Source organism: Canis lupus, chromosome 24 (genome assembly GCF_048164855.1).
Source record: "Canis lupus baileyi chromosome 24, mCanLup2.hap1, whole genome shotgun sequence".
Lineage (NCBI taxonomy): Eukaryota > Metazoa > Chordata > Mammalia > Carnivora > Canidae > Canis > Canis lupus.
In genome coordinates this window covers 9,406,454-9,421,549 of record NC_132861.1, presented here as the reverse complement: position 1 = coordinate 9,421,549, position 15,096 = coordinate 9,406,454, and the positions used below count along the sequence as shown (strand labels likewise).

General features: G+C 37.2%; 1 protein-coding gene across 7 annotated transcripts in view; it reads left to right on the top strand.

Annotated features, from left to right (window-relative positions):
- BRCA2 (BRCA2 DNA repair associated) overlaps positions 1–15,096 on the top strand; it is a 63,119-nt gene that overhangs the window by 41,993 nt on the left and 6,030 nt on the right. For 6 of the 7 annotated variants that reach the window (XM_072795514.1, XM_072795511.1, XM_072795513.1 and 3 more), the window contains 8 exons: positions 1,280–1,450; positions 1,961–2,315; positions 5,458–5,613; positions 5,717–5,861; positions 7,045–7,166; positions 7,733–7,931; positions 8,146–8,309; positions 8,397–8,535. In XM_072795514.1, the coding sequence (XP_072651615.1) occupies positions 1,280–1,450; positions 1,961–2,315; positions 5,458–5,613; positions 5,717–5,861; positions 7,045–7,166; positions 7,733–7,931; positions 8,146–8,309; positions 8,397–8,535 (1,451 nt within the window). Of the gene's footprint in view, positions 1–1,279; positions 1,451–1,960; positions 2,316–5,457; positions 5,614–5,716; positions 5,862–7,044; positions 7,167–7,732; positions 7,932–8,145; positions 8,310–8,396; positions 8,536–15,096 lie in introns of those variants that run through there. The other variant, XM_072795517.1, reaches the window with a different exon arrangement.

Genomic DNA, 15,096 nt, shown 5'->3' with positions numbered 1-15,096 from the left:
GAAATTGTTCAGTAGAAAAGAAAGAAATTGATAATGGGGAGAGAGAGGAGGCGTTTCCTAGATTGAGGTTTCTGACTAGACAAGAAAGAGTGGGAACTAGTATACAAATGGCAATAGGAAAAAAACAAAAAAAAACAAATGGCAATAGGGGGCAAAGATGAAAGGTTCAGATGCTGGTGGTGGGTTGATGGATATGAGGGTAGAAGCTTCTGGAAATTTTCTTATTTGTTTCCCTAGTACTCAAAGTGGGAATGGGAAAGGAAGAAGAGATAGGGATTTGAACAGAGAGAGGAAGATCTTTAAAAATCACTAGGACTAGAGAAGGATGTTCTTAGGTGATTTTTAAAAACAATCTCTTTTAAGAAAAATAATCTAGGGCAGCCTTGGTGGCGCAGCAGTTTAGCGCCGCCTGCAGCCTGGGGCGTGATCCTGGAGACCCAGGATCGAGTCCTGCGTTGGGCTCCCTGCATGGAGCCTGCTTCTCCCTCTGCCTGTGTCTCTGATCTCTCTCTCTGTCTCTAATAAATAAATAAAATCTTTAAAAAAAAAAAAAAAAAGAAGAAGAAGAAGAAAGAAAGAAAAATAATCTAGGGGTGCCTGGATCGCTCAGTCAGTTAAGCATCTCCCTTTGGCTCAGGTCATGATCCCAGGATCCTGAGATTGAGCCACACATTGGGCCCCCTGCTCAGTGAGGAATCTGCTTTTCCTTCTCCCTCTGCCCCTCCCACAACTTGTGCTTGTACCCTCTCATTCTCTCTCTCTCTCAAATAAATAAATAAAAGTCTTTTTTTTTTTTTTTTTTTTTTTTTTTTTAATTTTTAAAAAGAAAAATAGGGCAGCTGGGGTGGATCAGCGGTTTAGCGCCGCCTTTAGCCCAGGGCCTGATCCTGGAGACCTGGGATCGAGTTCCACATCAGGCTCCCTGCATGGAGCCTGCTTCTCCCTCTGCCTGTGTCTCTGCCTCTTTCTCTCCCTATGTCTCTTATGAATAAATAAATAAAATCTTTAAAAAAGAAAAAGAAAAATAATACATGATTATTTCAAATTAAAGATCTCCTTTTCCAGGTGAAGTCAGTGTTTTGACTTATATGTTAATTTTGTTAGTATATTTTGATGCGTATCAAATCATTTTCTAAATTATATTACTTATATGCTAACTCATAAAAACTTACTGAATGGTCTTGTACAGTGTAGTGTTTGTGCAAAGAATAGTCATGGTTATTGAATTCAGTATCATCTTATGTGGTTTTTTTATATTGTTCTACCTTTATTTGTTCAGGGCTCTGTGTGACACCCCAGGTGTGGATCCAAATTGTATTTCTAGAGTTTGGGTATATAATCACTATAGATGGATTATATGGAAATTGGCAGCCATGGAATTTGCCTTTCCTAAGGAATTTGCTAATAGGTGTCTAAGTCCAGAAAGAGTGCTTCTTCAACTAAAATACAGGCAAGTTTTATGTATTACATTATATAATCACATACTGTAATAAGGTTTAGACTTTTGTGCTGTCTGTGGCTTCTACATCATAGAAGGTAGGTACACGAGCCAGTTGTCAGTGACAGTCGCCATCCCTCACTGTCCTCACATCCCTGACTGGTACACAGTAGTTCTTTTGTCATCCTCCAGCCTCTTTAAGAGAATTCACACATTCCTACACCTCTTACCTCACCCTCCCTTAACCTCTCAGCATGTGAGAAGAATATGGTTTACTAATTTGATCCATTTTTCAGGGATTGCTAATAAACTATTTTTGTATCTGGGGAGTTTTAATATTTAATTCATATTTTAACAGTATAAAACTTACTATATTGCTAGCTACCAAATTTTAAATTCTCTAGTCTCAGTTGTTCTTCACTAGAAGTATTTAATTTTTATTCTCCATTATTCGGTGACCTTTTTACAATGAAATTCTAGACTCCCAATGCCTAAAATTTGCGTTTTTCTTTTTCTTTTTAGATATGATGTGGAAATCGATAAAAGCAGAAGATCAGCTATAAAGAAGATAATGGAAAGGGATGACACAGCTGCAAAAACACTTGTTCTCTGTATTTCTGAAATCATTTCGTCAAGTGCAGATATATCTGAAACTTCTAGTAGTAAAACTAGTAGTGTGGGTACCAAAAAAGTGGGCATTATTGAGCTCACAGATGGGTGGTATGCTATTAAGGCCCAGTTAGACCCTCCCCTCTTAGCTCTCGTAAAGAACGGGAGATTGACTGTGGGTCAGAAGATCACTATTCATGGAGCAGAACTGGTAGGCTCTCCTGATGCCTGCACACCACTTGAAGCCCCAGAATCTCTTATGTTAAAGGTAAATTAAATTAATGCACACTTGGTAAAAATCAATCACTGATAAAATTAAATTCTAGGGAGGTTTTAGATTTTAAATTTTAAACTTACGCCTATCAAAGATGCTCCATTGCTTAAAAACATACTGTTAGTCTATGTGGCAAATTTTTTAGACTGTTAAATTTTTTTGTGCCATTTCTGGGAAACCCAGAGATATTTATTGAGCTAAAATAATCCAGGAGCAAATTTGCACTGGCTTTGATTTGGGTACCTATAGCTTTTGGTGCCATCTTGTTCCATAGTATTGCTCTGCTTCCACTCTGATTACTCGATTAGATCTCTATTCCAGTGTAATTGGAAAATTAGGTTTAAGTGATTTTTAAATACATAATAATAAAATGTACCTTTCTATGTGGATTTAAACCTATATACAGTAGGACTTTGTCATATTGAATAGTCTATAATATTTCTATGAGAAAATAGTAATATTGCACAGTCAGAATCACCTATGAGGTGAAACAATATACTTCTGTCATATTCTGGATCACTCTACTTCAGGAAGGCATTTAAAAAATATTTTTAAAGCGGACATGCTTTGTCGTTAACTCTATATTGTGTTGCTTTTAGTCAAGCCGAAACAGGCTTTTATGTTGCTTAGAATATCAAAGTTGCAGTATCTTTCAATTTTTTGTTTTGTTTTTATCAAATCAGTACATGTGCATAATTTCAAAACTCATAGGCTTATGACACCTGCCTCTGCCCCTCCCTCCAAAAGCAGTCACTGTAGCCATCCTGCTTAACCTCTCTCTTCATGCTCCCCAAAGGCAACCACTTCTAATCTCTTTGGCAGTTTCTTTTGCTTATATCACTATGTCATCTTTTCTCCTTCAGTTTTAGATGTTAACTGTTAGCTTCCTGCTATGAAAGTTGAGGAGTGAAGTCTGTATTCACTGTTCACATTATAATGATTGAAAAACATTTTTCACAACTCGGCATATAATCTGCTAATTACATTTTCTTTACAATTTACTGTTTTCCCAGGAGTTAACAACTGTCTTGCTTTATTTTGTCGTTTTTTTTCTTTTTTAATTTTCTATATCCTTATCACCAACTCATTCCTACACAAGAGATATATAAAAATCATCTCAATATGTTAAAATACCTTTACTGATTTCATTTGTTTTTCTTGGAGATCACTTGGACCTCTCCCTACTCCTGCCACATTCTGAAGTGGTTACTTTCTATGTATGCTGCACAGTTACGTTTCTAGAAATCATTTTTACCTCTTTCTGTGTTGGAAGCCCTATTTTCTGGAGTTCGTATCTATATGGATTTATTCCCTAGCTCTAAGCACATACAAGCAACCTCTAGAGGCTTTTTGAGAGAGGGAGCTTGTAGCTTTTTCTTTTATCTTATTCTAAGATGGCTGAATATAGAATGTAAGATGGAAATAATTTCTTCAGAATTTTAAAGACATTTTGTCTCTTATCTTTTTGCTTCTCGTATAGTTTCTGCTAAATTCAGTGCTGCTTATTCCCAGTCCTTCACTATAATCTGTTTTTAAAAAGTTTTGGAGATCGTTTGTCTGCAGTATTCTGAAATTTTACAGTACAGTACTTTGGGGTTGGCCTTTTAAAATCACTGTCTTGGGTGCACAGTGGTAATCAGTCTATAAACATATGTCTTTCATTGGGTTCTAGGAAATTTTCTTTAAATAGTTCTTTGATAATTTTGCCCCCCTCCACTTTTTTCCTTTTCAATTTTCTTGAACTCTTGATATTTGGGCAGTAGGCCTCTTTGATTGGTCTTCCGATTTTCTCATCTTTTCTCCTATTTTCTATTTTGTTGTCTTTTCTCCCCTACTTTCTAGTTCTAATTTTCTAATCCCTAAAGTGAACTTGTGCCTATTGGTATAATCTTTCATTCTCTGAGGCCTTTAATACTCCCTAAATGTTTCTTTTTTAATTACATCCTGTTCTTGTTTCATAGCTGCAACATCTTCTCATCTTTCTGAAGCTATCAATTAATATTTTATTTTAGTTTTTTCTGCTTGCTGCTTTTTTTTTTTTCCTATAATCTCCTTTTTGTTTGTTTGGGTCTCTCAGGTTAGAGACTTCCTTCAACTGGTAATTGTTAGCTGTTCTTTCTTCTTCAAGAGTGGGGCACTAATGAGCTAATCAGAAGCTCTGTGATAGGTAGGCTTTGTCAACTTTAGAGTGGTAAGACAGGGACTTGATTTTGTTAGGAAACCTTCAAATACCAGTGACTGAGAGCTGAACAGAGTAAGAAAACTAATTGGGAGACTCATGTCTAGCATAAAGATTTTCATTGCATTTTTGTTTTCAGTATAGCATCTCACCCTCACTCCAGTTGCTCGGGGTGCAGGATATGTGTGTTTAAGCATCTCCAGAAAGTAAATTGTCCAGGTTCTTCATGTGAGAGAAGGATGGTCACCTGACTACTCGGGATGGGAAATGAAATCTGAGGTCTTAATTGTCTTTCCTTCTAGTATTAGCTGCACCTCATGCTCCTTCAGAGATACCTGTTGTTTCCAAATTCTGAGTGATTTCCTTAAATTATTTTGTTTCCTATTGGCTCCATACAAATTTGCCAGTTGAGTCATATTATGCAGGTTATATTGGACTTTTATCATTTATAAAATGGGGATATGCCTTGGGATTGTTGTAAAGATTAAATGTTAATAGATATAAAGCACTTAACACTATCCAGGCACCAGAATAAGTGCTTTAGGAATGTCTGTTACTTTTATTAACTGTAATCATTCTCAGGCTTCTTTGTTATTTACCAGTTGTCCAATAAATTTTCAGCTTCCAAAATTGTGTTAATGCTTCATCCACTACCCTCCTCTCTTCAGTCCTTTTTGTCCCTGTAGGTCTTTTGAAGAAACCTAAGTAAATAAGTACATTTTCATCCATCATGTTTAAATTGAAGTCTCTTTTATTAATTTTCTATTAGTAATATTTACATTAAGACTATAACAGCATAAACAATTTTTTGAGACTATATTTTGAAAGTGTTTTCACTTTTGTACAGTTTTTCTACTTTTTTATTTTCATGAGGCTTTTGAATGAATGAAAATGTTATGACATCTGAAGTAAAATTGAATATAAACTTACAAGTTGACTTGTTCATTATTTGTCCAGATTTCTGCTAACAGTACTCGTCCTGCTTGCTGGTATACCAAACTTGGATTCTCTCCTGATCCTAGACCTTTCCCTCTCCCCTTGTCATCACTTTTCAGTGATGGAGGAAATGTTGGTTGTGTTGATGTAGTTGTTCAAAGAGCATACCCAATACAGGTATGATATACTCTTGAAGCTTACTGTGTATTTCTTCCTTTTGGGACAATTAATTTGAATGATCCCTCTCTACCATGTATCTTTGTTTGACACATCATTACAGTGGATGGAGAGGACCCCATCTGGATTATGCATATTTCGCAATGAAAGAGAGGAAGAAAAGGAAGCAACAAAATATGCAGAAATCCAACAAAAGAAACTAGAAGTTTTATTCAATAAAATTCAAGCAGAATTTGAAAAGAATGATGGTAAAATGAATTTTATATTACAAGTTCTTTTTAATCTGAGAACAAGTTTCTTTGTTTTTGCTTTTGTGTTTTTAAGAGGCTTCTGATTTAACCTCTGTAATTGGGTGAATTGTCTTTATTTTGAATAGTAGACTTCTCTTTCCCACTTCTGTATCTGAGTTTTTAAAATTTTTAAAAAATATTATTATATAGATATACAGATAAGCATTGAAGTGACCCCAAACTATCCCTTCTTTATTCAACATAAGAGAGCTTTTATTTATTTTTTTTTACAAGAGAGCTTTTAGATACTTTCAGTTGTCTTAGACAATAAAACATATAAACAGCATTTTCAAAAGTCTTAAGTAAACTTCCTCTGAAGCTTCAGTACTAAAGTATTTATAGTATCCTTTTTTGGTATTAGAGAAAGAATAGCAAGGGAAAAAACTGCCAAATTATTTTCCCCTAGACAAGTACTATATGATGTCACTTATATGTGGAATACAACTAAATCAAACTCATAAAAAAAAGTAAAATGCTGGTTACCAGTGGATGGGAGGTGGGAGGATAAAATTGATAGTGTTTAAAGGTAAAAAAAAAAAAATAACAGTAAATAAGCTATGGTGATCCAATGCATCGTATAATGAATATAGACAATAATATTGTACTAATGTGATATAATAAATATCAGTGCAGTAGCAGTCATATTACATATATAAGTGTATCAAAGTAACACATTGTATACCTTAAATATATGCAATGTTATATGTCAGATATATTCAGTAAAAAGGAAAGATAAACACTCAAAAAAAATTATTTTCCCTAAGCCATTTTTCATTTTCTTTCTTCAATATCCTATATATAACTTTTGCATTTTTTGTTGTTGTAGTTTTCATGTTATTACACCTGGTGCTAGATCTTGTTTTCCCTGTGGCAGCAATTTTAATAATAAAAAAATCATAGTATTTTTTGCATAAAGGACATTATGGGTTTTTATCTTTTTTTTTGCTGAAAATGTTCTGCATTTCTTCATGATTTTCAACTTCCTATTCTATATAAATCTGCAGGAAAATTGGACTCTCGATATTTGATTCACCAGCTCATGCTGTTTTCATGAGCTTCTTTGGGTACATTTTGCTTGTTTCTCTAATTTTCAGTGTTTTTAAATTTGTGTTTTAGCTAATTAGTGATGCATTTTTCCTAGAAAATATAACAAAGCAGTGTATACCATCATGTGCATTAACAAGACAGCAGATCTGTGCTCTGCAAGATGGTGCAGAGCTTTATGAAGCAGTGACAAATGCACCAGACCCAAGTGACCTGGAGGTGAGAGAGTAAGAGAACATACAGTGAGTCTTAACCATCATCCTTTATGGTGGGAAGCTGTAGTCGGTCTTCTGGCCTCCCTGGCAAATTATTTATTCTGTCTGTACCTCAGTTTCATCTTCTATAACATGCAAACAATACTAGTGCCTACCTCATTGGGTTATTGTAAGGACTAGGTGAATTCATATATTTATCACATACAAAAATACACGTACACATACAAATTCCACTCCTCAAATACAGGGAGCATTCAAATGTCAGCCATTTATAGCATTGATGGTGGTTATGATTATTAGAGTACATTTATAAGTATGGAGTTGTCTTGACCCTAAGGAAATTTGTCACCTAAGATAAGTGAACAGCTTAAGGCACCTGAAAATATTTGTTATGTGACGAGCTGAGTACATTAATCTCAATTTTTATATTGTCACATTGTTAAAGTGAACTCGAATTCTGTTGTATTTTATCTCTTTTTAAAGGGATTCATTTACAGTGGATGAGGTTTTTTGTTTTGTTTGCTTTTTTTATTCTAATGTCATTTGCCTTAATATATTAAATGATCATAGGGTTATTTTAGTGAAGAGCAGTTAAGAGCCTTGAATAATCACAGACAGATGTTGAATGATAAGAAGCAAGCACAGATCCAGTTAGAATTCAAGAAGGCTATGGAATCTGCTGAGCAAGGAGAACAAATTCTACCAAGGGATGTTACAACTGTGTGGAAGTTACGTATCATAAGCTACAGGAAAAAAGAAAAAGATTCAGGTCAGTATGTAAATTTTTTAAGTTAAAGTACTATTAATAAAAATGACTTCAAATGCTAGATAAAGTTTTTTTTTAATACGGAGGGGTAAAAATGCACTACCACTGCCCACAAAATAATGGTATAATCCTTGAATCTCTGTTGTTAAGGTATTTATTTTATAAGAATTTTAACACTCATCAGTTCTTCCATTATGTCTTTCTCCTCTTTATCTAGTTACATTGAGTATCTGGCGTCCATCACCAGATTTATATTCCCTGTTAATAGAAGGAAAGAGATACAGAATCTATCATCTTGCAGCATCACAATCTAAAAGTAAATCTGGAAAAGCCAACACACAGCTAACAGCAACAAAGAAAACTCAGTACCAGCAACTACCAGTACAAACTTTTCATTATAGTTTTTTAATTTTGATGAATGCTTGTTAGATCATATATTCTACATACTCTGATCTTTTTTCCTTGCAGGCATCAGATGAAATCCTATCCCAAGTTTATCAGCCAAGGGAACCCCTTTACTTCAACAAACTGTTGGATCCGGACTTCCAACCACCTTGTTCTGAGGTGGACCTAATAGGATTTGTAGTTTCTGTTGTGAAAAAAATAGGTAATGTACAGTGTGTTTTTAATTGTCACTTCTTATGGATACTGTCTAAAAATATCTTTTAAAATGTCTCGGATAGTGTCTGATTGCTGAGCCAGTGAGGTGAGGGTTAGGAAGGGACTGTTGGCTTCAGCACCAGGGAGGACATGGAACAGAAGGAGGGGCACACACACAGCGAATGCCAGCATTTTAAGATCATGCTTTAAGCAAAGAAGGGAAGGGGAGCGCTCTCACAAGGAGAGTTGGGATCAAGAGAACGTTTTTTTTCCAATGAGAAAACTAATAGCATGCTGGTAAGAGGGTATACTGATGAAAAAGGTCCAATAACAAGGATGAATGTTTTTAGAGGGCTGGGAGCAGGAGCAGGGGAGACCCCTACCCCAGTTTGGTTGCTGGGTGCACAAGAGGTCTGCGGGGCAGCTGTGGCATTAGAGGAGAGCCTGGTTTCAGTGACAGGAAGCCAGGAAAGACAGCAGTTCCAGGAGCAGCTGAGGGTAGTGGAGATTTGACCAGGGAAGGTGTTCCAGGAGATAGGAAAAGGTAGGAGATGGTGTGAAAGGAGGCAGTGTACAGAGCTTTCTGGAGACAGCCCGAGGAATGCTTCCGGTCCTAGGAGCCTGGCTGCTTGTGGAGACTGATCCTGAGATCGCTTCTGACAGCCTCGGGGCAGATAGTGGTGAGGAGGGGAGGTAGGGGGAGGTACGTGTGGAGGGCCCTGTGGTTCTTGACCATATCCAAGGTCGTTGTTTTCCCCTTGGTTACCAGATGGTGGCTGAGTACATTAGTTTCTTTCCACTATATACTGTGTGTCCCTGGAAGATACTGTCTCTGTTCTACATTGTTTTCCCTAGCTGAGTGAGCCACCCTGTGTATTAATTTGCAATGCTGCCATAACAGAGCACCACGCACTGGGGCAACTTACACAACCAAAATGCATTGGCTCATGGTTCTGGAGAGCAGAAGCCCAAAATCAAGGCGTTGGCAGAGTTTGTTCTTTCTGAGGCTGTGTGGGAGGATCTGTTCAGTGCCTTGCTCCTAGCTTCCGATGGTTTCTGGCATTCTTTGGTGTTCCTTGGCTTTAGATGTGTCACCCTAATCTCTGCTTCATCTTCATGTGGCATTCTCCCCATGTACGTGTCTGTGTCCAAATTTACCCTTTTTATAAGGACATTAAGTCAGACCCACCAAAATGACTCCATCTTGATTACATCTGCAAAAACCTTGTTTCAAAATAAGGCCACATTCACAGGTAGTAGGGTTTAGGACTTGAGCTTCTGGGAAGACATAGTTGAACCCATTAACCCTGGAATGTTCACTTCTGTCGGTCAGTCCTGGTCACCTGTTTCCCCTGCGGCCATTTTCATTATTTCTGATCAGAAGAGGAAGAAGGCAAGGAAATATGGACCATTTGCTTTCCTTTAGATTTCAGGGTAATAGAATTCTCAAGTTTCCTATCATTTCACCAGTTTGGGGAAAGGGATTAAAAGCTGACCTTTTCTGTGCCTGGCCTTATACACAATCTTGTTTCTTTTCTTCATCACCAATTTTTAAATTTTACATCAGGTATCCCTCATTTCTGTTTTTGGTGAAAATTTCTGTTTTTATTTAGTTTGATATTAAATGTTAGAGGAAGAAAATTCTGTTATAGAAAGCTTCAAAGTGCCACCTTAAGCCTAAATAAAGTACTAGTTATCTTACACCCAAATCCAATCATGATGTTTCCTGGCCTAGAATCTTCAGTGGCTCCTGTCCCTTAGAAAATGAAACCCACACTCCTTCATATGCCTGAAAAACTCTTCAGCTGCCTGCCTTAAACCACCTCCCCACACACCTCAGCTAAGCTGTGCAGCGTCATGTTCCTGATGGCCTATATATAACATTTAGCACTTCCTACCTTTAAATATGTGTTCACTTTGCTTCCAAAATGGCCTTTGTCCTCCCATCGTGAAGAATTCAAGAATGATTCTCATGTGTTAGTCAACTTCCATGCCCCCCTCCAGCCAGGTGCCTCTGCCAGGGTTAGAGCTTCTCTGCCTGGCTGCTGCAGCTTGTCATGGGTTGATCCATTTTAGCACCCATCACATGACCCATGGTCCTGTCCCCACAGTCCTGAACCTCCTCCCTACCAATGATACTGTGATCTCTTCAAGGACAGGGACTGTGTTTTAGTTTCTTTACATCCCTACTTCTAACAAAATTGGGTGGGGTAGAAAGGAGCAGGTGAGCAGGTAATTATTGAAACCTTCAGGTCTATACAATTTCATAAAGTCCTCATAGTAACACTGTTCATTTGCTGTTATCATCCCACTTTACAGATGGGGAGACTGGAGCTCAGAGAAGTTAAATAACCTGCCCAAGGTCACAGTTATGTAAAGGATCAGAACCCATACTATTAGGCTCTAATGCTTATGTGTTCTTTCTTATACTTCCTGCTGACAAAACCAAACCAAACCCATTTGAGAATTGGGCTTAAAGTAGGGACTTCTAGTGTTCAGTCTGTTTTGTTACTAAATTACAAAAACTGGTATAAAGTGAATTCATTAAATGAGACCACTTCTTAGGTCAGTTTGCATGGGAAACAGACTCCAGTTTATTCGAAGGTGCCATCAGAATCAGCACCTGTGAGGGAGCAGTGGCTTGCCAGGCCGTGCAGAGGGCAAGGTACCGTGCAGATGCAGCAAAGGTCCTGTGGGGACTCTGCTGATGCCACCGCCCTTCAGAGCCATGCCAGCTTGAAGTAAGGGGCCGGCCAGTCATTAGATGCTTGCTTCCTCCAGACGCAGGCCCCTCACTGAGGGTGAGCCAGGAAGGAACTCAGGTGGGAGCTGTCAATAACCAGTGTGCCCTGAAAGTACAGACTGGAGGACCACCCCCTGGGTCCTGAAGATGGAGGTGCCTGCACCCACACCATAACAGCACTGGAGGGGAAATTTGTGAATGTAGGTTAATAAGCTATGTGCTTTATCCTTTCAGTGAAAGTTTCTAAAAAGAATTCAAAAGGTACAGTGAATTCTTGTAAGTTAAAAGCAGTCCCAGGCTATAAAGCTGCAAAATAATTTTCTTCTTTTATTTTCATGATTTTTTTTAGTGCCAACATTCTAAAAGTGTTACTTTAAAAACCTTGTCAAGTTGTTACCATTTGTACAAGATGCATGGTAATTAGAGAAATAAGTAGTTTTGGGGCAGGGGGATTGTATACAATTTGATCTAGGTATGAAACCTCTACTTAGGAAAAAATGAAGTGAGGAAACTATACTGGAAGCTTAGTTTTATATTTTGCATTTTCTAAGTGTTTTTCAGTAAACATATATTACTTTGGTAGGTGGAGGGGAAACATAGGTTTTTGGGTTTGTTTGGTTTTTTTTAGAGCAAGTAGTGGGGGGCACAGAGGTAGAGGGAATGAGAATCTTAAGCAGGGTCCATGCTCAGCGTGGAGCCCAACTTGGGGCCTAATCTCACAACACTGAGATCATAACCTGAGCTGAAATCAAGAGTCGGACACTTATCTGACTGCCACTCGGGTGCCCCTAAAAACATAAAGAAGGGCATTTGACAGAACGGCTGTAATCAAGTTTTGAATATATTTAGAGGTAAATTCCAAAATCAGAAAATTGAACATGCTTGGGAAACATAGTTCTCTAAAAGAATATTTAATTAAAGATTAAGATCCATTAAATAAATCTACTTACAAAATTGAAAAAACTGAACAGCCATCATTTGCAACAGGATAAACAATTTATCTGAGAATGGAATCCATCCTATCATTTATAAGAGAAACATAATTCTTACAGTAATAGAGACCAGGAATTCTAAATAGTAGGACTGAATAGTTAGTGCCTCAGTCCTGTCATGGCTTATCCAGTGGTCCCTTCCCATTTTTGGCATTGAAATTTTTTCACTTTTTATTTTGAATAATCTCAGACCTTTGGAAAAGTTGTAAAAGTAATAGACTTTCCAAATATCCCTCACCCGCTTCTCCTAATGTCAGCATCCTGCATGGCCATGGTACCATAATCAGAATCAGGAAGTTCACACTGGCATTATAAAGATATAATTGAATTGGAAGTTTGTCACGCTATTTTCCTTTTTCTATTCCAGGATCCCACTTTCATTTCATCATCATTTCTCCTTACTCTCCTCTAGTCTTAACCAAGAAAAGACTGAGGAATTGTTATTCGTGATCTTGACTCTCTTGAATAGACTGAGCAATTATTTTGCAGCATTTCCCACATTTTGGATTTGTCTGATGTTTTCTCATGATTGGAATAAAGTTACACATTTTTGGCAAAATTACCACAGAAACAGTATTGTGCCTGTCCTACCAAGGGGCTATTGATGTGATCTTGCTTATTACTGGGAGTGGCAACCTCAGTTATTTGGGTAAGGTGGTATCTGCAATCTTAACCGTGGAGCAGATTCTTTCAGACTGTGCAAGTCCTATTTCACTGTAGACTTTCACCAATTAATTTTAGCATCCATCAGCTGATTTTGTTTGCAACAGATTTTATTGTAGTATTTGCCTAATGATTTCCTTTTTTCTTTCCACATGTATTGAAAGTCATTGGAATTCTACTGTAAGAAAGAGCTGCCTCTTTTCCCCAGATTTACTTCCTTATTGATTTATATCAGTATGGACTAATGAATACGTATTTTATTCTGTGGGTTAAAATTCAATACTTGCATTATTTGGTTGCTCAGATTGTTTCAAATTTGGCCATCAGGAATTTTTTCAGGTTGACTCCTATAATTTTTTGCACACCTATATACTTTTTGGCATCACAAGATGTTCCAGGTTCATGCTGTACATTCCTTGCCCCAGTCAAGTCAAGTCAGCTACTTCTCCCAAGAACCCTGGGTTGTTTGTTTGTTTGTTTGTTTTTGGAGAAAATGGTGCTTATAGCCAAGATCTGCTTGCTAGACTATGTACTGATTACTACAGAGGTGCCATTGCTTTTGGCCCATTCAGATAGATAAAGCAAGGAAGTATGTTTGTATTCTATTTTGGATTTTCTACTATCTAGTTGGGTTTGTTTGTTTGTGGGCTACGTGAAGGGTGTGTGAAATATTGTGATTCTAAGAGTCAGCTGCAGAAGGACATATCAGACAAGTGTCACTCTGTCATCCCTTCTACCCCAGTACTGTTCCTCCGATTCTTTCTACCCACACCCTGTCTCTCTAATTTCTGGTTTATCCTTCCTGTGTTTGTTCTCTACAAGTGGAAAGATACATCATGTATATGTTTTCTTATAGCCACGTCTTTCTTATTTGAAGGGTAACAAACTTTAATCTTTTTTTTTTTTTTTTGGTGTGCTTTTCTTTTTTTACTTAACAGAATCAGGTTATAGGGAGCTTTCTCCCTTCTTTTTATTATTTAAGATTTTATTTATTCACAAGAGACACAGAGAGAGTCAGAGAGACATAGGCGGAGGGAGAAGCAGGCTCCTCGCAGAGAGCCCAATGTGGGATTCAGTTCCTAGACTCTGGGATCATGCCCTGAGCCAAAGGGAGACACTCAACTATTAAGCCACCCAGGCGCCCCTCATTTCTTTTTAATTCTTATTCTGTTCTTTTTGGTGCAATCTTAAATGAGATTTTCTTAATTTTTCTTTCTGCCAGTTGGTCATTAGTGTATAGAAACACAACAGATTTCTGTGTATTAATTTTGTATCCTGCAACTTAACTGAATTCATTTATCAGTTCACATAATTTTTTGGTGGAGTCTAAGTTTTCTTTATGGTATCATATCATCTGCAAATAGTGCAGGTTTTACTTCTTCCTCACCTTTTTTTTTCTTCTTTTTTTTTTTTCCCTCCGTCTGCTGTAGCTTGAATAAAAATGGTGAGCTAGGACTTCTAGTATTGAATAAAAGTGGTGAGAGTGGGCATCCTTGACTTGTTCCTGACCTTAGGAGCAAAGCTCTCAGTTTTTCACTATTGAATATGATGTTAGATATGCATTTTTCATATATGACCTGTATTATGTTGAGGTATATTCCCTCTTACCCTACTTCGCTGAGGATTTTTATCATGAATGGATATTGTACTTTTTCAGATCCTTTTTCTGCATCTATTGAAATGATCATATGGTTTATCCCTTTTCTTATGGATGTGATGTATCATGGTGATTGATCTGTGAATATTGAACCAATTCTGCATCCTGAGAATAAATCCCACTTGATTGTGGTGAATGATTTTTTTTAATGTATTGTTAGATGCAGTTTCACAATATTTTGTTGAGTATTTTTGCATCTGTATTCATCAGGGTAATAATGTACTCACCAAATGAATTTGGAAGTTCTCCTTTCTCTTCTATGTTTTTGGATCATTTGAGAAGAGTTATCCACTCCTATGTAAATGTTTGGTAGAACTCACCTGTGAAGCCATCTAGTCCTGGACTTTTGTTTATCAGGAATTTTTTAATTACTGATTCCACTTCATTGCTGGTAATTGGTCTGTTCAAATTTTCTGTTTCTTCCTGATTTGGTTTTGGAGGGTTACATGCATTACTTCTAGGTTGTCCAGTTTGTTGGCATATAATTTTTCATAATCTTCTCATAATCCTTTG